Here is a 25083-nt window from a genome sequence, read left to right on the forward strand (position 1 = left end):
TGCAATGTCTTTCAAATTCAAATTGTCTGCTAAGTAACCGTTTCACACTCGGCACTTCTTTACAAACTGCCAAAAATTCAATTATTATAAGATTTTTTTAAAATTGAACTTTATTTTCTCTTGCGTAGAAAATACAGCCGTCGGCTGTCGCATTTTTATAACAGATGCTTCACACACGCAACAATAAAAAAAAAAATGGTTTTTGTGACATCGTTAATGGTCATTATTAATATTTGGGAATACCTACTATGTAACTTCTTTTAAATAAATAAATACTATTTTTTATTATAATCTTAGTTTCAGGTATTTTTTAGTACTTATTCTCCTTAGTTCATTATTGACTGTACGTACTGTTGGCTGTGGTATATTGGTACGTACGTTTTGTGATTAAGCCTCTCCATTATAAATGGATTATAAATGCAACTTAAAATTACCCTCAACAAAAAGAGAACGTTGAATTTCATGAAATTATAAACAATTTTAAAGTTGAAAAAGTCATCAACATTACAATCATTGATTGTATAATTTGTAGAGGCTATTCGGGCTAAGTACCTATAGTGTTTGTGCTAGTAGTCTGGACCTAAACAGCTATTTAATTAAGACTGAAAACATGCCATGCAACCAAATAATATACCTTTCAGTGTTATTGATCTTAAAATTTTATTGTGTAACATCTTCCGAGCCGAAAAAAGTAAATAAGAACATAAGTAATTTCTATTGTACCTATTGTGCTTTTTATGCAGAAAATGCTATTGACCACATTCACACCTTTTGTTAAATAAGATACAGTTTAACTAGATTGGTATGTTACCTACCTACTTGCCCAGTAAATACCTTTTAAGTACTTCCGCATAGAAGAGACCCGGATTATAGTTTTCGGGAAAGACAGCAAAGCTTTAGAGATTATGTGTCCAGAAGATGATCAAAGTGGCAACGTATCAAAGTGATTTCTCTTATTTAGGGTCCGTTCAAATGTGTACCAGTGACCATCCGCAACTGCACTGAGAAGGAGGTGGTGCACCCTCACGCCAGTTTCGGCCAGTTCATACAATGGCACGCCGAGATTTATAACTCCTCTGGGAAAACACTTATTCGAGCCAATTATACTGTGTTGAAAACGATGGAAACTATCAAGGTATGATCGGAATTACGAGTATCGGCCATTGTCGTACTTATGGTGTATTTTATAAAAACACATTTTCTTTCAAATGGAAATAATACAGAACTAAACAGAATTATCAATTTATCTTTGTAGGGAAAGGCACGTTCCTTCTTTTGGGAAGACAACCAGTGGAGACTACGTTTGCGTATACCAGGCTTCAGCTGCTTTAGATCCATTTCTCGATACATCTTTGAGGCTTTCAAATTAAATATAAATAGCCAATGCAGTGTTACTAAGGTAAGATGTATTTTTTTTATTTGGGAAATCTACGGCGATACATTACTGGTAATGTTAAACATGATTTCTACAGAATATCATTTTGAGTTGGAAATGTCGAAACTTTTAGATAAGCACATACCTACCTAACAACTATTACAAATTATGTTAACACTAAAAAAAAAATCTATACTTTATGCTCCTTGTTGCTCCTTTATGTTTATGTAGTGTGTGTGTGCATAAACCATAAACCATGATCACGATTACGAACAGCGGCAGGGGCAATAAATTAGTAGTAGTGGCAGTTTAATTATTTTCATCATCATCATCAATTCAGCCATAGGACGTCCACTGCTGAATATAGGCCTCCCCCAATGATTTTTACAATGGCCGATTGGTGGCGGCCTACATCCAGTGCCTTCCCGCTACCTTTATGAGGTCGTCGGTCCACCTTGTAGGTGAAGGTCCTACGCTGCGCTTTCCGGTACGTGGCCTCCACTCTAGAACCTTGCTGCCCCATCGGCCGTCAGTTCTGCGTACTATACTTATTTATTTTATTATTTATTTTGCGCGTTAATAAATGCCTAATAACTGGATTATTTTATAGGGTTCCCGTACTATTGACGGGTTCGACTACAACGCATTATACCAATACTGGGAATCCGAGACGGAATACGGTCGGTGGCTGTGGATGTTTGAAATCATTTCTAGAGGAAGAACTTTGTTTTGCGTCACCGTGGAAACTGTAGTTTTTCCAAGAAGAAAATCAAAGGGAACTGACACAAACTAAAAATTAAAAGTTACGCAATGTGTAACAAGATTTTTAATAAAACATCTGCTTGCATGAAAGAGCTTCCTTACACTAGTTTTAAGTCGACATTTCGAAAATGGCTTATAAAAAATGTCTTCTATATAATACAATTTACGAATTCCTGAATAATCAATCTATAATGTAATGTAATTTAAATATAGTATGATCATCGCGCAATTTGTCGCTTTGACGTTTCTGTTTTTTAAAATCGTAGGTGTAACCACGGTAATACTACCGTGGTGTAACAAAGCCTAGATAAATAGTAAGTAGGATCTGTTAATAATTAACCAGTTCTATGCATATTCACTATCTCACAGAAAAAGTCGCTATTAAAAAAATATTACAAAACAAAAAATACCTATTAATAATTAACTTTTTAAAAAAATAAATCCGACTTCAAATGCGTGAACACAAAAAAAAACTAAAAATTAAAAATATTGCGTATAAAAAAGTTCATCCCCAATTTTCCACCCTTGGGGGTGAAATATTTTCTCCAAATTCGCATGAAACCACCCTTTTGATAATATCTATTCAACAAAAAAATAATCGTTCAAATTGATTTATAATCGGCGGAGATATTGCGTATAAAAAAGTTCATCCCCAATTTTCCACCCTTGGGGTTGTTTTTTCTATTATTAAATTTAAATGGGACCACCCTTGAGGTATTACCTATACGCCGAAAAAAGATTTGTTCAAATCGGTTCATAATTGGCGGAGTTATCGCGTAACAAACATAGAAAAAAAAAACATACGGGTCGAATTGAGAACCTCCTCCTTTTTTGAAGTCGGTTGAAAAGGTTTTACTTAATCTATACAGCGTGTATCTGACGGCGTGTAAAATAATTAACTTTTTAAAAAAAAAAAACCGACTTCAAATGCGTGAACACAAAAAAAAACTAAAAATTAAAAATATTGCGTATAAAAAAGTTCATCCCCAATTTTCCACCCTTGGGGGTGAAATATTTTCTTCAAATTCGCATGAAACCACCCTTTTGATAATACCTATTCAACAAAAAAATTATCGTTCAAATTGATTTATAATCGGCGGAGATATTGCGTATAAAAAAGTTCATCCCCAATTTTCCACCCTTGGGGGTTGTTTTTTCTATTATTAAATTTAAATGGGACCACCCTTGAGGTATAACCTATACGCCGAAAAAAGATTTGTTCAAATCGGTTCATAATTGGCGGAGTTATCGCGTAACAAACATAGAAAAAAAAAAAAACACACGGGTCGAATTGAGAACCTCCTCCTTTTTTGAAGTCGGTTGAAAATTAAAGAGGGAATGCACAGCGTTGAATAGAGCTCTGTGATTGGTTCGTATGTCACCCTGTGCGTCCAATCGTACTGTAATGTTTGTGAATAGGGGCGTATGTCATTTTTATACGCGGTCGCTAGCGAAGACGTTTGATGTAGGTAAACTCGCACTAAGACCCCAGATTCAAAACTTTACGGTGAGACACGTGTCTCAAGGCTCAAGGTCACCCAAAGGGCGATGGAGCGGGCTATGCTCGGAGTTTCCCTGCGTGATCGAATCAGAAATGAGGAGATCCGCAGGAGAACCAAAGTAACCGATATAGCTCGCAGAATTGCTAAAATCAAGTGGCAGTGGGCGGGGCACATAGCTCGTAGAGACGATGGCCGTTGGGGCAGGAAAGTTCTCGAGTGGCGACCACGGGCTGGAAGACGTAGCGTGGGCAGGCCTCCTACTAGGTGGACCGACGATCTGGTGAAGGTCGCGGGAAGAGCCTGGATGCGGGCAGCGCAGGACCGTTCATTGTGGAAAACCTTGGGGGAGGCCTTTGTCCAGCAGTGGACGTCATTTGGCTGAAAACGAGACACGTGTACAAATATGATTTAGAAGTGATGGTGAAAAGAGGTGTATTAGTAGGGCCTACATTCAGCCTGTAAGCCTAAGCAGTATGAATGGGCGCCGATGAAAGCACACGATCATTAGAAGCACAGCTTACTTACCGTGACTGGGCGCGTATTCTCGCATCGCTCGCTAATGCCTTTATTTATTTACTAGCCTTCATTATCATCATCATCATTTCAGCCATAGGACGTCCACTGCTGTATGTTCAGCAGTGCCTCCCCCAATGATTTCTACAATGGCCGGTTGGTGGGCTCCCTGCATCCATCGCCTTCCCGCTATCTTTATGAGGTCGTCGGTCCACCTTGTCCAACGCTGTGCTTTCCAGTGCGTGGCCTCCACTCCAGAACCTTGCTGCCCCATCGGCCGTCAGTTCTGCATACTTACGCCCTGCCCATAGCCACTTCAGCTTGCTCCGTTGGGCTATGTCAGCGATTATTAGCGCACCACCTCTCGTTGTGAAAATCCTTAGGGGATTTAAAATTACAAAATTATCATCTTTTTTTTTTTTTTTAGTGGCAACTAAACCTCTCTTGGAGGTTTATTTCTGCCAATGTCGAGTGAAAAATAATTGACATAGTTATCAATAGAACGTGGGTGTTTCAGTTCTATTGATTTTTCATGGATTCCGTGGAGTTAAGTATGCCCGTAAGCAGGTTTCGAGACGCCACCGGGTCCAAAGCGGGTTGTTCATACGACAACCCACTCCTCACTCGATGCGCGCTCAAATTCGAAGTATTTCAATGTTTTTTATAATTTATCACTTCACTGCACTTTAGAACACAAAATAACACCAAATTTGTACACTAAAGTCCATTAAATAATAAATTGAAACCATTAAAACAGATCGACCATGCTTCCCGTTCAACTACCCTCCACGGAATCATTACCATCTTATACAACGCCTAGTCTAATGTGACATTGTAGAATATCGAGTGACTTCAAAATACTCACCTTCAGCTGAAGGTGACAAACGAAGTGTTTGCGCGGCGCGGCCTCGATATTAGAGGCGTATTTGTGCTGTGCCAAGTAGGCACAAGCTTGCATAGCACTTAATCCTACTAATATGCGAAAGTTTGGATGTCATGATGTCTGGATGTTTGTTACTCTTTCACGCAAAAACTACTAAACGGATTTTGTTGAAACTTTACAATATTAATGTTTATAACCCAGATTAACATATAGGCTATAATTTATGACGATATGTGACAAATAAATTTCAATAAATAAATAAGACGTGTCTAAAAAGCGCCATCTATCGTCATTGGTTAAAATCTACAGCGCTGGACAAAAACTACTGTTTTTGACGTTCGTAATATTCATGCGGGGGAAGCCGTGAAACACCATCTATCAACATGATATCAAACAACAGATTTTACGAACTAAGGAGTAAAACGAGGTTCACGCGTACGAAGTCGCAGGCGGCCCGCTAGTTCCGTAATAAAGACAACTAGCAGGTTCCCGAGTTAAAAAGGTACAGTTGCACATACTCATTAGTAGCACGAAAGGTGACGAAAGCATAAGCAGATAGGTCCCCTTAATTGATATTTATTGTCCGTGGTATATATCTTTTCTTAAAGGTTACTAATCTTTAGTTTGTCTCCTGTTATCCGCTTTGCACTGAAGGGAAGTCGAACCTTAACTTCGAACTCCTCCTATGATATAATAATTATTAGGTACTGACGGGATTGCTACCATGTATCTTAATTTCGAGTTTCCGAATGGTAGCAATCCCGTCAATAGGTAATAATAATAATTATGTTACTGACCATGAAAGTTTAAAGCTCCCCTTATAAGATCTTCTGATTATTAAAAAAAAAAAAAATTCAAAATGTTTATTTGCCAAAAACACAGTAATACAGAGTGACAATATTAAAATAGGATCATGTGTTTAGTCTGCTCGCTGACTTCGCGTATTCTTCTGATTCGTTGCGGATCCAATGACAGTTTTAACTTTTCCCTGGGACAAACTTGATCTGCACTGGTTGGGTTTTTATTGGTCAAGCTGTAGATGCTGGCTACACAGGAGTTGCAGGGCTGGGAACGACATGTGGAAATAGTCCCGTTAGCATGAAAGCATGCTACTATTACTGCACTAGCAGTACTACAGTAGTATGTTTGTCAAAACATCTTACTAATATATTACTTACTTACTGCTTTCCGCCCGCGGCTTCGCCCGCGTGGAATTTTGTCTGTCACAGAAAAACTTTATCTCGCGCGTCCCTGTTTCAAAAACCGGGATAAAAACTATCTTAGGGGCCATCCATAAAGTACGTCACACGAATTTCATGATTTTTTGACCCCTCCCCCGTCCTTGTCACAGGTGGTCACATTTCTGAGACCCCCCCCTCCCTAGTGTGACGTCACATGTTTTGCAATTTCACATCGAAAAATTAATAAATTAACAGCAGTTCCGAAATTAGTTTTATTTCTATTTAAATTAAGTATTTTTTTATATGAAATCAACATTATATCAAATATTTGAAACAATTGAAATGTGATGTCACGAAACTTAGGACCCCTCCCACCCCTTGTCACACCATGTCACACTTTGTCAACCCCCTCCCCCCCTCTTTACGTGTGACGTACTTTATGGATGACCCCTTATGTCCTTTCCCGGGACTCAAACTATCTCTATGCCAAATTTCATCAAAATCGGTTCAGTGTTTTTGGCGTGAAAGAGAGACAGACAGACAGACAAACAGACAGAGTTGCTTTCGCATTTATAATATTAGTATAGATTCTTGGTTATAAACAATAATACTGTAAAGTTTCATCAAAATCCGTTCAGTAGTTTTTGCGTGAAAGAGTAACAAACATCCAAACATCCAAATTTTCGCATTTATAATATCAGTAGGAATAGGATTCTGTGCTAATAGTATAAAGCTGAAGAGTTTCTTTGTTTGCTTAAACGTGTTTATCTCAAGAACTAGTTGCCCGATTTGATAAATTATTTTTGTTTTGGGAGCCCATTTATCGAGGAAGGCTTTAGTCGTATTTTGAGGCTTTAGCCAATAGGGGCGGAGCAGTAACTACGCGTGATAATTGTTGGATAATATTTCCGGTTATTGCAATATTTTTCTTTACAGCTCCGCCCCTAGTGGCTGTAGGTAGGGTAATGTTATATAGCCTAAAGCCCTCTTAAATGGGCTATCCAACACAAAAATATTTTTTCAAATCGGACCAGTAGTTATTTCCTGAGATTAGCGCGTTCAAGCAAACAATACAAAACTTACAAGTTAAGTAACATAGATTATCATCATCATTATGATTAATTATCATTAAGCCATAGATATTCCAATGAACATAGGCCTGCTCAAAGTGAGTCATCTGTCCACCTGTGTTTCATTAATTATCACTTTTATCAATGAATGCCCCCAAAATTACTATGAGGAAAGTCCTAAATATATATTTATCACTTACCCAAATTATCTGTGATAAAAATAGTAAGTTATTACTGAGTAGGCTCACTCTGTACCGACGACACCGACAACATCGTAAAGGTAGCAGGAAGGCGCAGGCCGCTACCAACCGGGCAACATGGAAAGCATTGGGGGAGGCCTATGCTCAGCAGTGGACGTCCTATGGCTGAGATGATGATGATGATGAGGCTCACTCTGTATGCCGCAATTGCTTCTTTCTAAGTAAATGTTTTTTATTTCTCTCTATGAATTAATCACACCAATAAAACTGAAAATTACCCTGGTTTTAAGTACCATAAAAACTGACAAAGTTCATCACTGTTTTCAATTTGTAATGTTTTCTAGTATTAATAATCTGAAGAGTTTTGATTGAAATTCAATTATGTTGGATAGCCCATTTATCGAGGAAAGCTTTAGGCTTATAACATCACCCTACAGCCAATAAAGGCGGAGCAGTAAAGAAAAATGTTGCAAGAACGGGACATATAATATAATTCAAACTATTTTCACGCGTATGAAGTCGCGGGAACAGCTAGTATATCCTAATGAACCTGGCAATATCACAAAGTGATTTTCAATTTGTACGACCCATCTGGGTGAACCCATGACCTGCGGTTCAAGAGGGCCAAACTCTCGAGTGACCTCAGAAAGCCCGGAGAAGCATGAGGGAATTTCCTTGACTAAATTCAGGTCGAAGGGTCGAAGTTCTTGTGTTTAGTTTTAGTGTCCAACAGAGTATAATATAACCGTCTCACTCTTTCCGTGGATGTCGTAAGAGGCGACCAATGGAGATTACCAGGCCTCCCTAGTCCGTCTGGCAAGCGTGGAGTGGGACAAACTTGACCTTCGCTGGTTGGGTTTTTATTGACGGTCAAGCTGCAGATCCTGGCTACACAGAAGTTATAGCGGTGGGAACGAGAGGTGGGAATATTAGTCCCGTAGCGCGGAGTGTGTAGGCCAAATACTTCAAAAGCCTCAGGTAATTTAGAGAGAGTCATATTACTCATATTGCACTGCATTGGACACCTTAAGAGTTTTATACCGACTGTAAGTTTTAGATGACACCAGCTATTTATGAGTTGTAAAATCTGAAGGGTTATGCATTTTAATACACTTTCCTGACGCAAACATTTTTTATGGGTCCATTAGAACCTTTGTCAATCAAAATTCAATCAACTGCTCTAATAAAATTAAATGCATACCTACTTAATTTACTTCATTAAATTTTACTTGACAGATTTAATTATTACTGAGTCTTCTTTAGCTAGGTTAGCTATCTATTGATCAAGTCTGGGCAATAAATATTTATAAGTTGAATAATCATTATTTCTAGCATTTGCGTAAACGACATCCAAGATGATAGTAGGTTTAATTTTCCTAGCGTTTACAGTGGCTATCCAGGGACAAACTACGGATGTAGAGACATGTAAGTGGATCTTCTTCTTCTTCTTCTTTTCAGCCAAATGACGTCCACTGCTGGACAAAGGCCTCCCCCAAGGTTTTCCACAATGAACGGTCCTGCGCTGCCCGCATCCAGGCTCTTCCCGCGACCTTTACCAGATCGTCGGTCCACCTAGTAGGAGGCCTGACCACGGAATGAGGAGATCCGCAGGAGAACCAAAGTAACCGACATAGCTCGCAGAATTGCTAAAATCAAGTGGCAGTGGGCGGGGCACATAGCTCGTAGAGACGATGGCCGTTGGGGCAGGAAAGTTCTCGAGTGGCGACCACGGGCTGGAAGACGTAGCGTGGGCAGGCCTCCTACTAGGTAAGTGGATATCAAATGTTTTTGGTTGTTTCAGACAAATGACGTCCACTGCTGGACAAAGGCCTGCCCCAAGGATTTCCACAACGGCCGGTCCTGCGCTGCCCACATACAGGCATTTCCCGCGACATTCACCAGATCATCGATCCACCTAGTGGGCCTGCCCACACTGCGTCTTCCAGCCCTTGGTCGCCACTCGAGAACTTTTCTGTCCCAGCGGCCATCTTGCTCTGCATGATTTTAGCAATTCTGCGGGCTATGTCGGTTACTTGAAGCGTGGCGTGCATCCACCGAATTTGGACAGACCTCATAAGGCGCTGGATGCAGGCCGCTACTAATTTAGAAATCATTAGGGGAGGCCTATGTTCAGCAGTGGACTCATGCTTTTTGATTATTGATACTTATAATATTTCTGATTACAGGCCAGCTTACCACAGACGCAGAGTTGCCCATCAATGCCTATATCGAGGGCTGCACCACCCCACCATGCTTGCTGCCGCAATTGCAAGATGCGGTCATCAATATTGTCTTTCAAGCACGTAAGTAACAAAATTTATTAGTTCACAGATGGAGTTATACAATTACGGGTCTATTCCCACCTCTCATTTCCGCTGCAACTCCTGTGTAGCCAGGATGTACCTACGCCAATAAAAATTCAACCCGTGAAGGTCAAGTTTGTCCTGGGGGAAAGGTAACTGCCAGACTGCCATTGGACCCGCAACGAAATTAATCTAAAGAATATAGTACCTATTAGGAGGAGTTCGAAGTTAAGGAGTATAATATTAAGTAGTTGATAATCGATACTTCCGCAACACTTTCTTTTCTTAATTTATGTGAAACCAGCGGCCGCCCGCGACTTCGTACGCGTGGATCCCGTTTTACCCCCTTAGGGGTGGAGTTTCGTAAAATCCTTTCTTAACGGATGCCTACGTCATAACATGCATGCCAAATTTCAGCCCGATCCGTCCCGTGGTTTGGGCTGTGCGTTGATAGATCACTATGTCAGTCAGTCAGCCACCTTTGAGTTATATAATTGAATTAGATGAAATGGAATTGAAAATGAGCGTTACAAAGATTTCCACTTGCAACAAGGGCTCGGTCAATTCAATTCAATTATTTATTGCTATTCCACACGTTTGCTCGTCTTGTACTGAATGCTAGAAGGCAATAATTATTTTTTTCTCATTATTAAAATTTGTTTTAATAATTTTAGCCCGCACTATGACGTCCATGCGTACCTTGGCGGCAGCGATTGTCCATCTTGGGATCATATCGATGCCTGCGATAACCTATCCCCTGGGCGACAACGCTTTGACCTGCAACTTCTTGACCAACTCATACTGCCCCGTGCTGGCCGGCGAGGTCCTGCAGTACACCTTGAGGATGTTCATTGAATCGTCATTCCTGGTGGTAAGTATTTAAAATTTTAGGCCTATACCACTAGCCTAAGCTTCATGACGCTACTGGTGCACTATCCCCTGGGCGAGAATGCTTTGACCTGTAACTTTTCAACTCCTCCTGCCCCGTGCTGGCAGGCGAGGTTCTTCAGTACACCTTGAAGATGTTCATTGAATCGTTATTCCCGGTGGTAAGTATTTAAAATTTTAGGCCTATGCACCCTAGCCTAAGCTTCATGACGCTACTGGTGCCCTATCCCCTGGATGACAAAGCTTTGACCTGCAACTCTTTTTTTTTACGTCGGGAAATGCTTTGCGCATACCCACTGGTCGATGGGGAGTAATGGGGACGGCCAGTGGCTTGTGTGGGACTCTCCCCGCCTGCTTACTAAAGGCGGGGCCTACACACTAAAACCTGACGGTGTCCACCAGAGCCCAAAGAAACGGAGCCGCGAGTTATTGTCCTAGTTGGACATTCGTCCGCAGTTGACCTGCAACTTCTTGACCAACTCCTACTGCCCCGTGCTTGCAGGCGAGGTCCTGCAGTACACCTTAAAGATGTTTATAGCATTGAGCTTCTTTGTGGTCAGTATCGATAGCTTTTTAAACATTAGAGAAAAAAATAAAATCACCTTGGAAATTTCACTCTGTTCGTTCTAGTCTCAAATCAGTTAATGCTGGTCCTCGACAACGGATATTGAAAAAAACTTAATACGACGTAGTTCGGAAATCGATACGTGAACAACTAGGTACACCTATCAGCCGACTATTGTATAGATCGTTCATCCACGAAGACGCGCCCCACCATTCTTCCGCTAATGTTCGAGTGTTATCGATACACGCTAAATTATCCATGAGTGCACACGCACACTACAATAATGGCACTCGAATTGCTCGGATCTAACTCCCCGCACCCCGCGCTTCCCTTGACCAAAAATTCGTGAGGCGCGTCTTCGTGGATGAAACGAACTATTATTATTCTGTGCTATAACTGACTACTCTTTTTTTCTTGGCTTTCGTGGTTTGCGTTTAGTCACAACGGTTCGGTAACTGGCTACTTTGTATCAATCATCATCATCATTTCAGCCACTGGATTTCCTCTGATGAGCATAATTCCTCACCCAATGAGACCTTTTGTACTGACTTACTTTGTGTCAGTGTGTCATCGTCATCATTTCAGCCACAGGATGTACACCTCTGAACATAGGTCTCCCCCAATGACTTCCAGATTGACCGTTTGGCAGCGGCCTGCATCCAGCGATTTCCTTCAACCTTTATTATTGTTAATTCAATTTTTTTTCTATTTCAGGGCACCCGAGCGACCATAGAGTTCAAAGTGGTGGATGAGGCAGACCAGTCAGTTATTTGCATCAGGGTGCCCATCACAATAACGCCGTCTGTTGCTTGAGTTGATAGAAGCATGTATCTTAATAAAGATATAAACGTCAATAGTTTATTTAATGTCTATATTTTAATTCATTTAAGTAAATTTAAAAAGTTTTTGTTTAAGAGAAATGATCATCAGATTTATTTAAGTTTTCACTGCTGGAGTAAAACCAAAAACACAAAGTATTACCCCTAATATAAAAAATATAAATGCGAAAGTACCTAACTCTGTCTGGTCACGCTATCACCACAAATTTTGTGCTTTCACGCCTAAATGACTGAACTGATTTTGATGAAATTTGGTATAGAGATACAGTTTGAGTTCTGGGAACGACATAGGATAGTTTTTATCCCAGGTTTTAGAACAGGAACGCGCGCGATAAAGCTTTTTCTGTGACAGACAAAATTACACGCGGGCGAAGCCGCTGGCAAAAGCTAGTAAATGTATTAAGTATACATGTTTTATATGTCATAGAATCCAATATGAATTCTCCAATAAATTCGCAATACTTATGTGCAAACTCGCCAAAATTGTGGGCCCAGAATCCTTTAACGGATTACGAGTACTAAACCTATGAAATACTTGCTTTGAGTCGTGTAAGGCAGATCAGATGTTGTTGAGTGATAGCGGATATATTTCGCTTTGCAACAGTTTATCAATTTTCATTTTAATACAGAATTACTAAAGCCTGGTCCGTGAGCACGTAGAATTTCTGCTTGCTGTCGCACTCGCACACTCACTGCGGACGCCCGTCGCGCAGTCGCGACAGCAATATAATTACGCGCGAGCTAGGGGTCATTGGACAAAATTCTACGTGCTTACGGACCAGGCTTTAGAATTACTAGCGGCCGGCCGCGACTTCGTACGCGTGGATCCCGTTTTACTCTCTTAGGGGTGGAGTTTCGTAAAATCCTTTCTTAGTGAGCACATTACGTTCTTAAAGGAACCCCCATGCAAAATTTAAGACTCTTAGCACTTATTATTTCTTAGATTTCGTGATGAGTGAGTCTGTCAATCAGTGACCTTTCGCTTTTATAGATATAGATTAACACCATAAATACTCGGTGATGTTTGTGCTGATATCCCTCCCTGCCCTGCAGCATAAAAGTAAAAATGTTACTGTATAATTAATTAGAATTTACTCCGCCATTTTCGGTGACGGACACCTCACGTCATGCATTCGCTAACCGAAGTTTGCTGAGCCAGCTATGCAATAAAAAAATTGAATTTGATAAGTTAATAAAACTTTTTATTGGCGGTACGAACTTCGCTGGGTCATCTAGTCTAACCAATAAAATTGATTGACTTATCATTTGAACTGAGGAGGGCTTAGTGTGAATTTACATCAACTAGTGAGCGCATTAAAAAAATGTTTTAGTTCTTGAAAGTTTCCGCTAGGGGCGCTGTACAATCCGTCATACATTTAATGTCATTTTTTACGCGCTAGTGACGACGTTTGATGCAAAGTTACACTAAGCCCTCTGTCCCTTTAATAAGTTGTCACCCTAACCTCAGTCAGCTACGATAACGTTATCAGTCATTATTCGTTCGGACGTTCGTTCGTTCATTCACTCCTTCATTCGTTCTTGCTAGTCCGCCAATCTCAGACCGCAGAGGTATAATTTCCCAGCTTTGTAGCTTGTAAAAAATGGATTGCCCTCAATTTCTGGTGGTGACTCCTTTGACGATTATTCCTGATTAATTGGTAGGGCTTAGTCGACTACGATAGAAGCCAGGCTAACCCTAAATTGCTGTGAGAACGTGTTGTTTGAACGAAATATATTTGTAATCTGTACATCTATTAAAATACGAAAGGTCAGATTAACTGACTCACTCAACACGAAATCTCAGAAACTACAAGTGCTAGGAGTCTCAAATTTTATATGGGAGTTCCTTTTAGAACGTAGGTGCTCACTGAGACGGGTTTTGCAAAACGGGATCCACACGTACGAAGTCGCGGGCGGCCGCTAGTTATAATTATTTTAAGCTTTAAGGCGATTAGTGTCCTCAATCCGCGCTAAATGGGCATTTTGTAAAGCCTACTCCTCTTTTACTGCTGGACAGAAATAGTTGAAAAAAATATATGTTATACAACAGTTCAAGGACTACATTTGTGACGTTTGAATTTTCGCTACGTCTCTTTGTTTTGGATTAAAAAAATAAATACGGGACATCGATTTTTTACTTAAATTCCCTACTCCTCCAAAACGGCTATGTTAATTTAAAAGATTTTTGCACGAATAGATTGGGAATTCTTTAATCTTTAAATGACACGTTGCGTTTTTCAATCGAACATTACTTTCATTCATAAATTTTACTTTTGATAAATTCCGAACGTTTTGCTGTTGAGGGGGCCTTCGCGGGGTGCGGGCGGCAGTCGGCCGCTGGCCTTCAGACGGGGAGGTTGTGTCACTCGCTACAAACTGACATTAGCGATCAAAATGATTTTTTTCTTTGGCTAAGTTGCACCACCTGACGTGACCTAACTTTGACCGTAGCTTTGGCGATAACCGGTGTTTTTTGTATGGAGTTAGACAGACTTTTGACGCTTGTCAAAGTTGAAGTAAGATGGTGCAACCCAGCTTTTGTTCGACAATAGATTTTATGTCAGAATTGTTCATAGAGTACGTGCAGTCAGACAATACAATTGAATTATGACGCGCTCAGACGCTATTTTCTACCTGAATAGAATCTATTAGTGTAAAAAAACTATGATTGACTCCAAAACAACTGCACTAGATAAATACAAGTAGAAAAATTATTACGTTATTTATTTACTAGGCCTTTGCAATCAGTATCCAAATTAGGAGCTAGTCAGAATCTGTAACTTAATCGATTTACGTGAAGAAAACAATTTATATTTTTCATACTTATTAGAATTAGATTTTAAATATGTTTCTTCGCGAAAATACCACAATTAAAAATAACACCTGTAACGCCCCTGGGTCTGCGGGTGTCTATGGGTGACAGTAATCATTTACCAACAGGTGATCCGTTTGCTCGTTTGCCTCCTGTCACATTAAAAAAAATTAAGATAAAGTGGTATTGAATTGTTCTATAGAGCTTATTAAAAATTTGGATACTGATTACAAAATTAGCCATTTTCGGAGTCGGTGTCGGTGTCCTACCTTTTGGTGATTCGTTTTGGAGTTGGTTTTAATTTTTAGTGAAATCAATCTATTTCATGCCTTTAGTAGACTATAGGTACCCAGTAGACCTTGTTGTTGCCACTGAAGGTGCATAGGTTGATGCCATATTTTTCATGTTAAGTGCAAATAAACTTCCCTAAATTACCAAACCATGAAACGTACTATTAAAAAGTTTCGCAGATAAAAACTAAAATCCTCTTATAAGGTGATGAATTTTAGGAGCATGTCATGAAACCAAAATTATTAGCATAAAAGAACTTGTTTTAAAAAAAATCTTTTTATTTATGACTAGCTGTGCCCGCGACTTCGTCCGCGTGGAATAATGACTTTGGGTAGGCACTTTTAATAATTTAGTCTAATTATTTTACAAATAGCTTTTGCCCGCGAATTCGTCCGTGGAGAAGTCGAAAACGTTCTCATACGATTATTTTTAAATGTTTTAACGTTATTATCTAAATGTTTGAATACTTTTAAAATATAAAGGCCTTTGATCCGGTGAAAGTTACTCGGTGGTATTATTTTTTTACAACGAAATCGAAAACTACACCTACCGCAGTATTATTGGTAAACTTTTTTTTATATTTTCCTACGGGTGCTAGAATCACCAAGCTTCCAGCATGCCACTGGCCGTGGGAGAAGGAGCTTTTCCTCAAGACTACTCCCACTACCTCAAGGGCCTCCGCCAAAACTCGCGCGAAAATGAGTTTATGTATACAGCGCAAGCAGGTGCCCGCGGCATGACTTTCATGCATTACTATGCATTGTTGGGCGAGCGCACGCAGCGGGCACCCACTCCGAGGTTAAGTGGAGGCCCCTAGAGTATGGTAGTCGTTAACATGACGTCATGATTGTAAAAAAATGCACTAATGAGTAATTAATATCAACTTTGAAGCAAATCACCACTAAAATAACTTTCTACCCCTTTTTAACATAGTTAGGGGGTGCATTTCACTAAAATACGAAACACGTCTTCCATTAATTCTGTTATAGAATGCTTATGCAAAATTTTAAGTAGATTGGACGAAGGAATCTCGTTATTTCATACGTTTCTAAGTTAAATTATATTGTAACTGTATGTTTCCCAAAAATAAATAAATAAATACAAACTTTGCCCCTCCTTTTTACCTCCTTAGGGGTAGAATTTTAGAAAATCCTTTCTTATCAGATGCTTACGTCATACAAAAACACACCGTCCAAGTTTCAGGTCTTTACGATCAGCGGTTTAGGCTGTGCATTGATCCATCAGTAGCGCGCGTAGTACTTGATCATTATTTTGCTGCGATGTGATTTTAAAACTGCGATATCTCCTAAGATATTTATTGAAATCGAATGGTGTAAAGGGCAAGAATGTTTAAAATTAAATACTTGTGGTGAATAATTTATTTATTTGGATAAGGATTAATATCATGTTTATAAAAACACCTTCGCAAATAATGCATTATTTTAAAACAGATTTTTTTTGCATAAAAATGGTTACTATGAGCCAACCTTAAAAGATAGACATATGCTATCGCGGACTTTTTTAAAGAACTTTTAAAGGGGAACAATCCTGTCATACATGATTTTTGCGAAACTTTAACCGTTTACGCAGCGTCGGCTCTCAAAAGGAAAAAATTAACTGATTTGAAATATTCTTGATTGGTGCTCCGCTCCTATTGGTCTTAGCGTGATGATAAATAGCCTAAAGCCTTCAGGAACTAACGGGCTATCCAACACAAAAAGAATTTTTCAAATCGGTCCAGTAGTTCCTGAGATTAGCGCGTTCAACCAAACAAACAAACAAACAAACAAACAAACAAACAAACTCTTCAGCTTTATAATATTAGTATAGAAGTATAGATGGGGAATTTACTGCGGCGTAGTAGCAGAGATTTTCCGTTTGTAGATCGTAATAATTTCGAAGAATAGGGATGTTTCGTGGATAAAGCAAGAAAGTAGCAAGAGTTTGAATAAGACCGTCGGTGAACTTACCAAAAAAAAACTCTAAATGTATTTTTCACTTTTTTAAACTTATGAAAATTTAAAGAGATGAAGCGCACCAAAGTTCAGAAGATGAGGCACATGACGTCAAGGCATGCTTAAAAATGTGGCGATTTGTGTCGTCACGCGGAATTTCATCGCATCATTATCTTCGTAATTACTTGTTTAATTGAAAAATAAAAATATCCCGTGTCCAATATTTTTTGATAATGTAAAATTGACGGACCAAAAGTCTTTTTTAAAGAAACTAGCCTATTCCTATGGCCACATTCCAGCTCCATCATCAGACCCTGCAGTTTCCAGCTCCATGTCATCACAATATTGCATTGTCACCCGAATTACATGTATATCCGAAATTTGAACTCAATCAATTGATGAAGGATTTCTAATAAAAAGACAAATACATTTTCAGTTTATTCTTCATAAGTGATAGACAAAAGCAGAAACATTAGCTTTTTTAAGCCATAGACCATACTAGGTAGGTACTAATGCGTTCCAATAGGGATGATGACTGGGTAATGAAATCGAAATTCTATTTAGTCCGTCAGACAGATAATTAGAAAATATTAGACTCATATTTTTTAATTTTTTCCATAATCGAATAATTACAGTATTATATTGAGTTGAAATGTCGCGTCGTGACGTCACATTTGAGTAAAAATTCTACTCAAGCGTGGCGTATCGCGCCATTTCAACTCGATGTAGCACTGTTATTATTTAATTATGAAAGAAAATAAATAATAACTAATATTTTCTAATTATCTGTCTGGCGGACAAATAATTGAAATTTTGTCATCTAGCCTAGTTGTCGTCAGGAAGTTGGTCTAACTAATTCAGCTTGCAACTAATTCAGCTTGCAAGATTCCACCCGAACAAACATTTATGTAATTACCTACAATCTACATACATCATAAATTGCAAGCTAAATAAAAGCTTGTAATAAAGTCGGGTTTGTTCAAATTTCGAGAACGACTGAACCGACAAAAGCATTAGAAAATTTACGAAAAATAAAATAAAATTTTATCCCGTACAAAATGTTCATGGATTTTGTTATTTTTATTAAATACCTTAACGCCTGAGTTAAATGACACCGACATCAAGGTTCATCAATTTAAGTTTAAAATAATAGGCAGTAATGTATGAAGAAAGAGCTTCTATTCTGTATCTACCTATGCCCGTGTATTTTTGATCGGTGTCAAATCGGAGTTTTTGGTGCGGGGTACGCGGGTGTTGCTCGCGGCGTGAAGGTCAAACGCCCAAGGTCATTGAGGACTCTAATCGCCTTAACCTTCGGCCAAATCAACGCGTTCATGCGCGATGGCAACGGCGATCAGACGTCGTGTATGAATTTATAGCGAGCGATGAGTTCACATCAACGCGTCCTGTGGTCGCGGCGATCTATGCACGCGCAGTGATCGCTATCGCTATCGCCATCGCTGACGCGATCTGCACGCGTTGGTTTGGCCGAAGCTTAAAGAATATTTTAAGGCTTTGGTAGCAAAGGAAATTCGAGATTCTGTCTTTTGTTTCAGCATTCTATTCACTTATTGTCGTGTAACTTAGTTAACTTACACTTAAGGTACGTTTTCGTAGCCGACTGCAGCAGACGACATAAATATCACCGCGACACACTACTTTACAGTCATGTTTCTATGAAATACTTTCAGACGACGTGTTGCGAGCTTCGAATGATATTTCATAGAAATACATAGGAACCAGTAGTGTAAAGTCTGTTCCGTGAGCACGTAGAATTTTGTCCAATGACCCCAAGCTACCCATCCTTATCGCTCGCGCGTAATTATGTTGCTGTCGCGCTCGCACACTCACTGCGGGCGCCCGTCGCACAGTCGCGCCAGGCTTTAGAAAAGGCCTAAGCACTGCCAAGTAATAAGAAAGGTAGAGGTCACCCACTGGCTACCCGGCGGTCCACATTGGCCAAGGACTTAGAGCGTGCCCAGACAAACATTTCGACAGCCCAGGACAGACTGCATGGCGCCTTAGGGGGCGTCCATAAATTACGTGAGACTTTTAGGGGGGGAGGGGGTCCAGAAAAACCTCACTTAATCTCACGTGGGGGAGAGGGGGGATGTCGAGAAATATCACGTAATTTTTTTCCACAACAAACAGAGTAAATCCTCCGTCTGCCTTTGTGAACACAGGCACAGTTTTTAGATCCGCAGTTTGCTACCAATGCTTAAATACATAATTATAACAAAATGTAAACTAATAGTTAAAAATTGGACTGAGTTATTTTTTTTACGCAGGTCGAGTTTTTTATATAAAATCTAATATTTTCGAAGCATGTATTATCTCATTTACATTGCAAATAGGCATTTTGGAAACTCCCCCTTACAAGCAGAGCCGACTCCAAATACATAATGAGAAAAGGGCTACGGAAAAGAAGACATAGAAACCAGCGCCCCGATTGCGCTAAATATTGTCAACTGCAACGCGACAGGACGACGAACGAAATTCAGCTGTTTGCACAAATTCGTATCGCGGTGTCGCTTTGACAGTTCAAACGAAGTTGTAACGTAAACGGAACGTAACTGCATCTTTATTGTAAAAGCTGTCAGAAAGCTAGTTTTTCAGTTTTGTCTAGTCTTTGTTTGCGCGTGAACTTTACCGCAATACTGAATTGCCCTTCAGCTGGAATGAAAATGGAGCGTAACTGGAGTGTAGACTAGAGATGAAACGTGAATGAATGCAGTCGACTACGAAATCACACCTTTAGCTATTTGTCTTCGGTAAAATGTAATTAATTTGCCAGAACCACAATACGAGCGTAGACAATACGAAAGACTGTCCTTTTGTACTCCACTACATTATTTGATTGGTTTCTATCGAAATCGATAATTCAATTAAATTATTTCAGTATTCGAAGATCCGTTCGCAATTGTGATACAAAAATAATCAAATAAGTAATTTAAATAAATAAATTATTCAAGTACTTATAATAATACAGGGTGTTAGTAAATGGGTATATGAGCCGACACTAGCCCATGTTAACATGGTCATATAAATGGTATGGTTAAGTCAGAAAATTGATATCTTCATTTTAATTTTCATACAAATCAGATTTATAAAATTTATTTTGTATGAAAATTAAAAAAATTAAAATGATGATTATCAAATTTCTGACTTCACCATAGCTACCATTTATATGACCATGTTAACATGGGCTAGTGTCGGCTCATATACCCATTTACCTAACAACCTGTATAAGAACTTGAAAGTGACCCATAGATTTTAAATAACTTGAAAAAAATCGAATTTCCTAGAATCGAAACTAGCTTTTTAAATTTGTCTGTCACGGAAAAACTTTATCGCGTCCGTCCCTGTTTCAAAAACCGGGATAAAACTATCCTATGTCGTAGCTCGTTGAGACGATGTCCATTGGGGCAGAAAAGTTCTCGAGTGGCGACCACGGGCTGGAAGATGTAGCGTGGGCAGGCCTACTAGGTGGACCGACGATCTGGTAAAGGTCGCGGGAAGAGCCTGGATGCGGGCAACGCAGTACCGTGCATTGTGGAAAACCTTTTGGGAGGCCTTTGTCCAGCAGTGGACGTCATTTGCTGAAACGAACGGACGAACACATGTCCCAATAAAGCTTAGGTACCCTACTACTACCACCACGGGATACATAATATTGGCTATACATAATATAGGACAGTGGTTCTCAACCGGTGGTCCGCGGACCACTGGTGGTCCCTGGAAGCATTCCAAGTGGTCCACGAAGTGCACTTGCTCGCCTTAGTCAAAACCACTTTTAACTGATTTTTGCAGTAAAATTTGTGATTATCAGGTGGTCCCTGACAAGACAGAAATTTGGTAAAATGGTCCCTCATGACTTAAAGGTTAAGAACCACTGATATAGGACAATATAAACGTTGAAAGTACGTGAAAACGCTCCAGAAAATAGAAGTAGTGGTATTATTCTGTTAATACTGGTTGCAGGTCACGGCAATATATCGCCCGGCATTTGTCTCGGGTGATTTACCGCCCTCCCCGATGTCTATATTTACGGCCCACTTGTATTTCTTTTGGCCACAATAAATTGTTATGTCAAAGAAATATTCCAGGATTTGTTACATTATACAGGGTGTCCCGTAAATCAGGGACAGCCTTACTACCGCATGTACCACACATCACGGTGAAAAACATTTTTGTTCTATGACTTTAACATAAAAATAACTCATCTTCCCATACAAAGTTATCAAACAACTGATTTAATTTGTATAGAACAATTAAAAAATATGCATATTTTTAAAAGTCATAGAACAAAAGTAGATACCACGATGTACTTGTATAGAATATATGACAGGAGGTTATTCCCAATTTAAGGGACATCCTGTATAACTAGCTTTTGGCCGCGTCTTCGCCCGTGTGAAATTTTGTCTGTCATAGAAAAACTTTATCGCGCTGGTCCCTGTTTCACGAACCGGGATAAAAACTATCCTATGTCCTTTCCCAGGCGGGACACAAACTATTTCTACATCTCATTAAAATCGGTATAGTGGTTTAGGCGTGAAAGCGTAACAGAGAGACTGATGTCCGTTTTCATCATCAATCCTTAATTTTTAAGTGACCCCTTTGAAAACAAAATTCCTGATAAGTGTTACCATAGGGGTCACTTAAAAATTAGGGATTGATGGTAAAAACGATTTTTAAAATAAATATCTATAGTAGGGAAGTAGCGATATGACTGACGCCCGTATTCACAAACATTACTGTGAGGTCTCACAGTGCGCGTGGACGCATAGGGTGACACACGCACCAATTACTGAGCTCTATTCAACGCTATGCGTTCTATTTGCTGCATCACTTAAGCAAGCATCGTTTGTGAATACGGGCGTGAGAATCAATAGTTTTTCGTGCGAGGCGAATATTTTAATAACTTTGTAAAATATAAATGAAATTATTATAAAAGGCAACGAAAATATCCCGAATATAACCTGTGTCAGCAATTTGTTAATAGGCTAGCCTTTATGCGGGTTTGCTTGAATTCCTAACGGCAAAGGTTGGGCACGGGACATAGCTAGGGGAGACCAGTATACCCACCATAAAATTTCAGGACATACATGCAACTTTGAGACTGTAGTAGTTACTAAAGCCCGGTCTATGAGCTCGTAGAATTTTGTGCAATGACCCCAAGCTACCCGTCCTTATCGCTCGCGCGTAATTATATTGCTGTCGCGACTGTGCGACGGGCGCCCGCAGTGTATGTCCTCGCAGACCAGACTATACGTATTTTAGAAATTTCAAGCACTCCAATTTCATTTCTTGCATTAGGCCCGGTTTCCACCAAAGCGGATTGGAGCAGAGAAGTGTGTTAAATAACCAATCAGATTTTATTATTTCCATATTTTCACCTCCGCACCGCGCCGCTGCTGCTGTCAAATTCTGTACAAAAATTTGACTGTCCAACTCTTCTCCGCTTCGCTTTGGTGGAAACCGGGTCTTATGGTATACAACCCTAAAGAATTTACCTGTTTTTTTTGAATAAATTTGCTGTTCGTTCAGTCTCGCGTGAATGGTTAATAGAGCAACTCATGCATGGAAATCTCCATTTTTAGGTAAAACTGTTCGTTTTTTCTATGAACGAAAATATGGTTTGACATTTCCAATTGTGGGCGTAACCAGGCCTGTTCATCTCCACGAGTTTACATCAAAAACAAAACACGCACGATGGCCCACCTACAGTACCTCTAGTAGGAAAAACTTTCGAGTTCGTTTCGTTGCGTATTCAAAGTGTCATCGAAAAATTTTGTATGAAAAATTAAACAGCGCCCCCTATATTATAGCCGCCCTAGGGGGCGCTGTTTAATTTTTCATACAAAATTTTTCGATGACACTTTGAATACGCAACGAAACGAACTCGAAAGTTTTTCCTACTAGAGGTACAGGATACTATTCGACAAGGCCTCACATACGAGCGAACATTGACTCACGCATGCGTATTCTTGTGTATGATGGAAGAAAATAAAGAAAATGGTGTACTAAATACTGTGCAGTATTTAACTGCCTAAATAATAATAAAAACACAGAATGTACTTTTTTAAGTTGCCTCAAGACACTGAGAGGTAAATAAGTAGTTAATATTATTCATGATAATTCATGCTAAATCATGTATTTCCTCCGCCATTTTCCGCAGTTTGGCACCTCACGTCACATCATTTTACCGAAGTCAGCCCTATAGCTTCGGCGCAGTGCCGATCACTGACGTTTGTCAACAAAATGGTGCTTGACTCTTGAGACAGGCTAAATTACACCATATTGTTAATGACATCAATGCATTAACAATATGGTGTAATTTAGCCTGCTTCTTTAGCCTGCCTTTACTTCGCGAAGGTATTTAAAAAAATGCATACATTTTTTTAAATACCTTCGCGAAGTAAAACTTCTGTACGTAGTACTTATTATTATTCTGTGGCGTAACAAACAATGTCTGTATCAACAGCTTAGTTTCGTTCGTTTCAACCAAATGACGTCCACTTGTGGACAAAGGCCTCCCCCAAGACGCAACGTGGGCAGGCCTCCTACTAGGTGGACCAACGATCTGGTGAAGGTCGCAGGAAGAACCTGGATGCGGGCAGCGCAAGACCGGTCGTTATGAAAAGCTTAGTTTAGTTAAGGATAAAACCGGATAATACAAAAAACACTTCTCGGCATGGGGCACACTGAAAACCAGGGTCGTGGCCTTCCCCACCGTGGGCCACGGTATGCTGAGTGGAGTTCCATTGCGATGGGCATCGCTGTTGCAACATGGTGGCACTGCTCAGTTTACTTTTTATTTTCTTGTAATCATCATCATCATCTCAGCCATAGGACGTCCACTGCTGAACATAGGCCTCTCCCAATGCTTTCCATTTTTCCCGGTTGGTAGCGGTTGTAATATGTATGTGCTATTTCTGTCTTTTTTCCGTATACTTTCTTTGTTCTAAACTAAGTAAGTGATGTACATCGTAATCTTTCAATGTACTGGCTGTACAGTTTATACTCTGTGCCCGGGCCTCAAATTGCTCGGATGCTCGCTGCCCGGGTGACGTGGTGGGAATGCGCCTGTCCCGGGCAAAAGACAGCGCTATGATTTCATAGCAAATACCTATCTTAGCTATTTCTGTACTACAAAGAAAGAAAATGAATAGTTGGAACTGGGTCTTGTATAGTTATTTCAAGACTATCTTTGCTTCGCCCACGTAAATTTAATTCTGTTACAGAACGCAATTTTTATGTTTTTTTCTGTCATTAATTAAATTTCAGCCGTTCCCAAGTTTTGCGTTTAATAGCAACATTAATTTTTATTAAGAAAATAGAAGACAATATATTATTATTATTACTAAACTTATCAATGTTTATCATCTACATCATTATTAGGTACTATAAATCACAGTCTTACATTATACCGATTTAGAAGAGCTTCTAACATCGATATTATTATAATGCCTCGATAAGATTATATCGTGGCACCCATCGGCCATCCTATACGTTTTAGAAGGTTTTTTTACTATTCCATTACTATGTGTTTACCTTTTCAGATAAAAATAATAATAAAAAGATGCGATATGATGACCACGAGGCGTATGAAACGCCACTTTACGTGTGACATCACAGATGCGATAACACTTACCGTACATTGTACGTTTTTATTGTTGCCCAGGCGGGATTTACACGGTCAGATTTAAGGACGAAGCACACAAATTAACTCGGAAAGGATCAACACCGTATCGCCTTTCGCGAGCTGTCAACGGCGAGTAGGGTTGCCAGGTCCTTAAACACAGCCGGACTCCGTGCTTCATTTGGCCGGACTTTTTACCCTAAAAGCCGGACACGTCACGGTGGGGATTAGTGTCATAGCTCAGGAGTGAGTACTATCATCATAGGTTGCCCAACATTCTAATGCGTGCGCTAGATATTAAT

The 25083-nt window shown here is 39.7% G+C and overlaps 2 protein-coding genes across 2 annotated transcripts in view; both read left to right on the forward strand.

The window, feature by feature from the left end:
- Positions 1–25083, forward strand: part of LOC135082122 (ceramide synthase 5-like) — a 240778-nt gene that overhangs the window by 211990 nt on the left and 3705 nt on the right. The window lies entirely within an intron of this gene.
- Positions 8802–12103, forward strand: LOC135081966 (uncharacterized). The gene is made up of 4 exons (XM_063976712.1): positions 8802–8911; positions 9673–9789; positions 10464–10660; positions 11957–12103. Exons 1-4 carry the CDS (start codon positions 8842–8844, stop codon positions 12053–12055), a joined length of 483 nt encoding a protein of 160 aa, XP_063832782.1. The 5' UTR covers positions 8802–8841; the 3' UTR covers positions 12056–12103.

This window comes from Ostrinia nubilalis, chromosome 21, assembly GCF_963855985.1.
Source record: "Ostrinia nubilalis chromosome 21, ilOstNubi1.1, whole genome shotgun sequence".
NCBI lineage: Eukaryota > Metazoa > Arthropoda > Insecta > Lepidoptera > Crambidae > Ostrinia > Ostrinia nubilalis.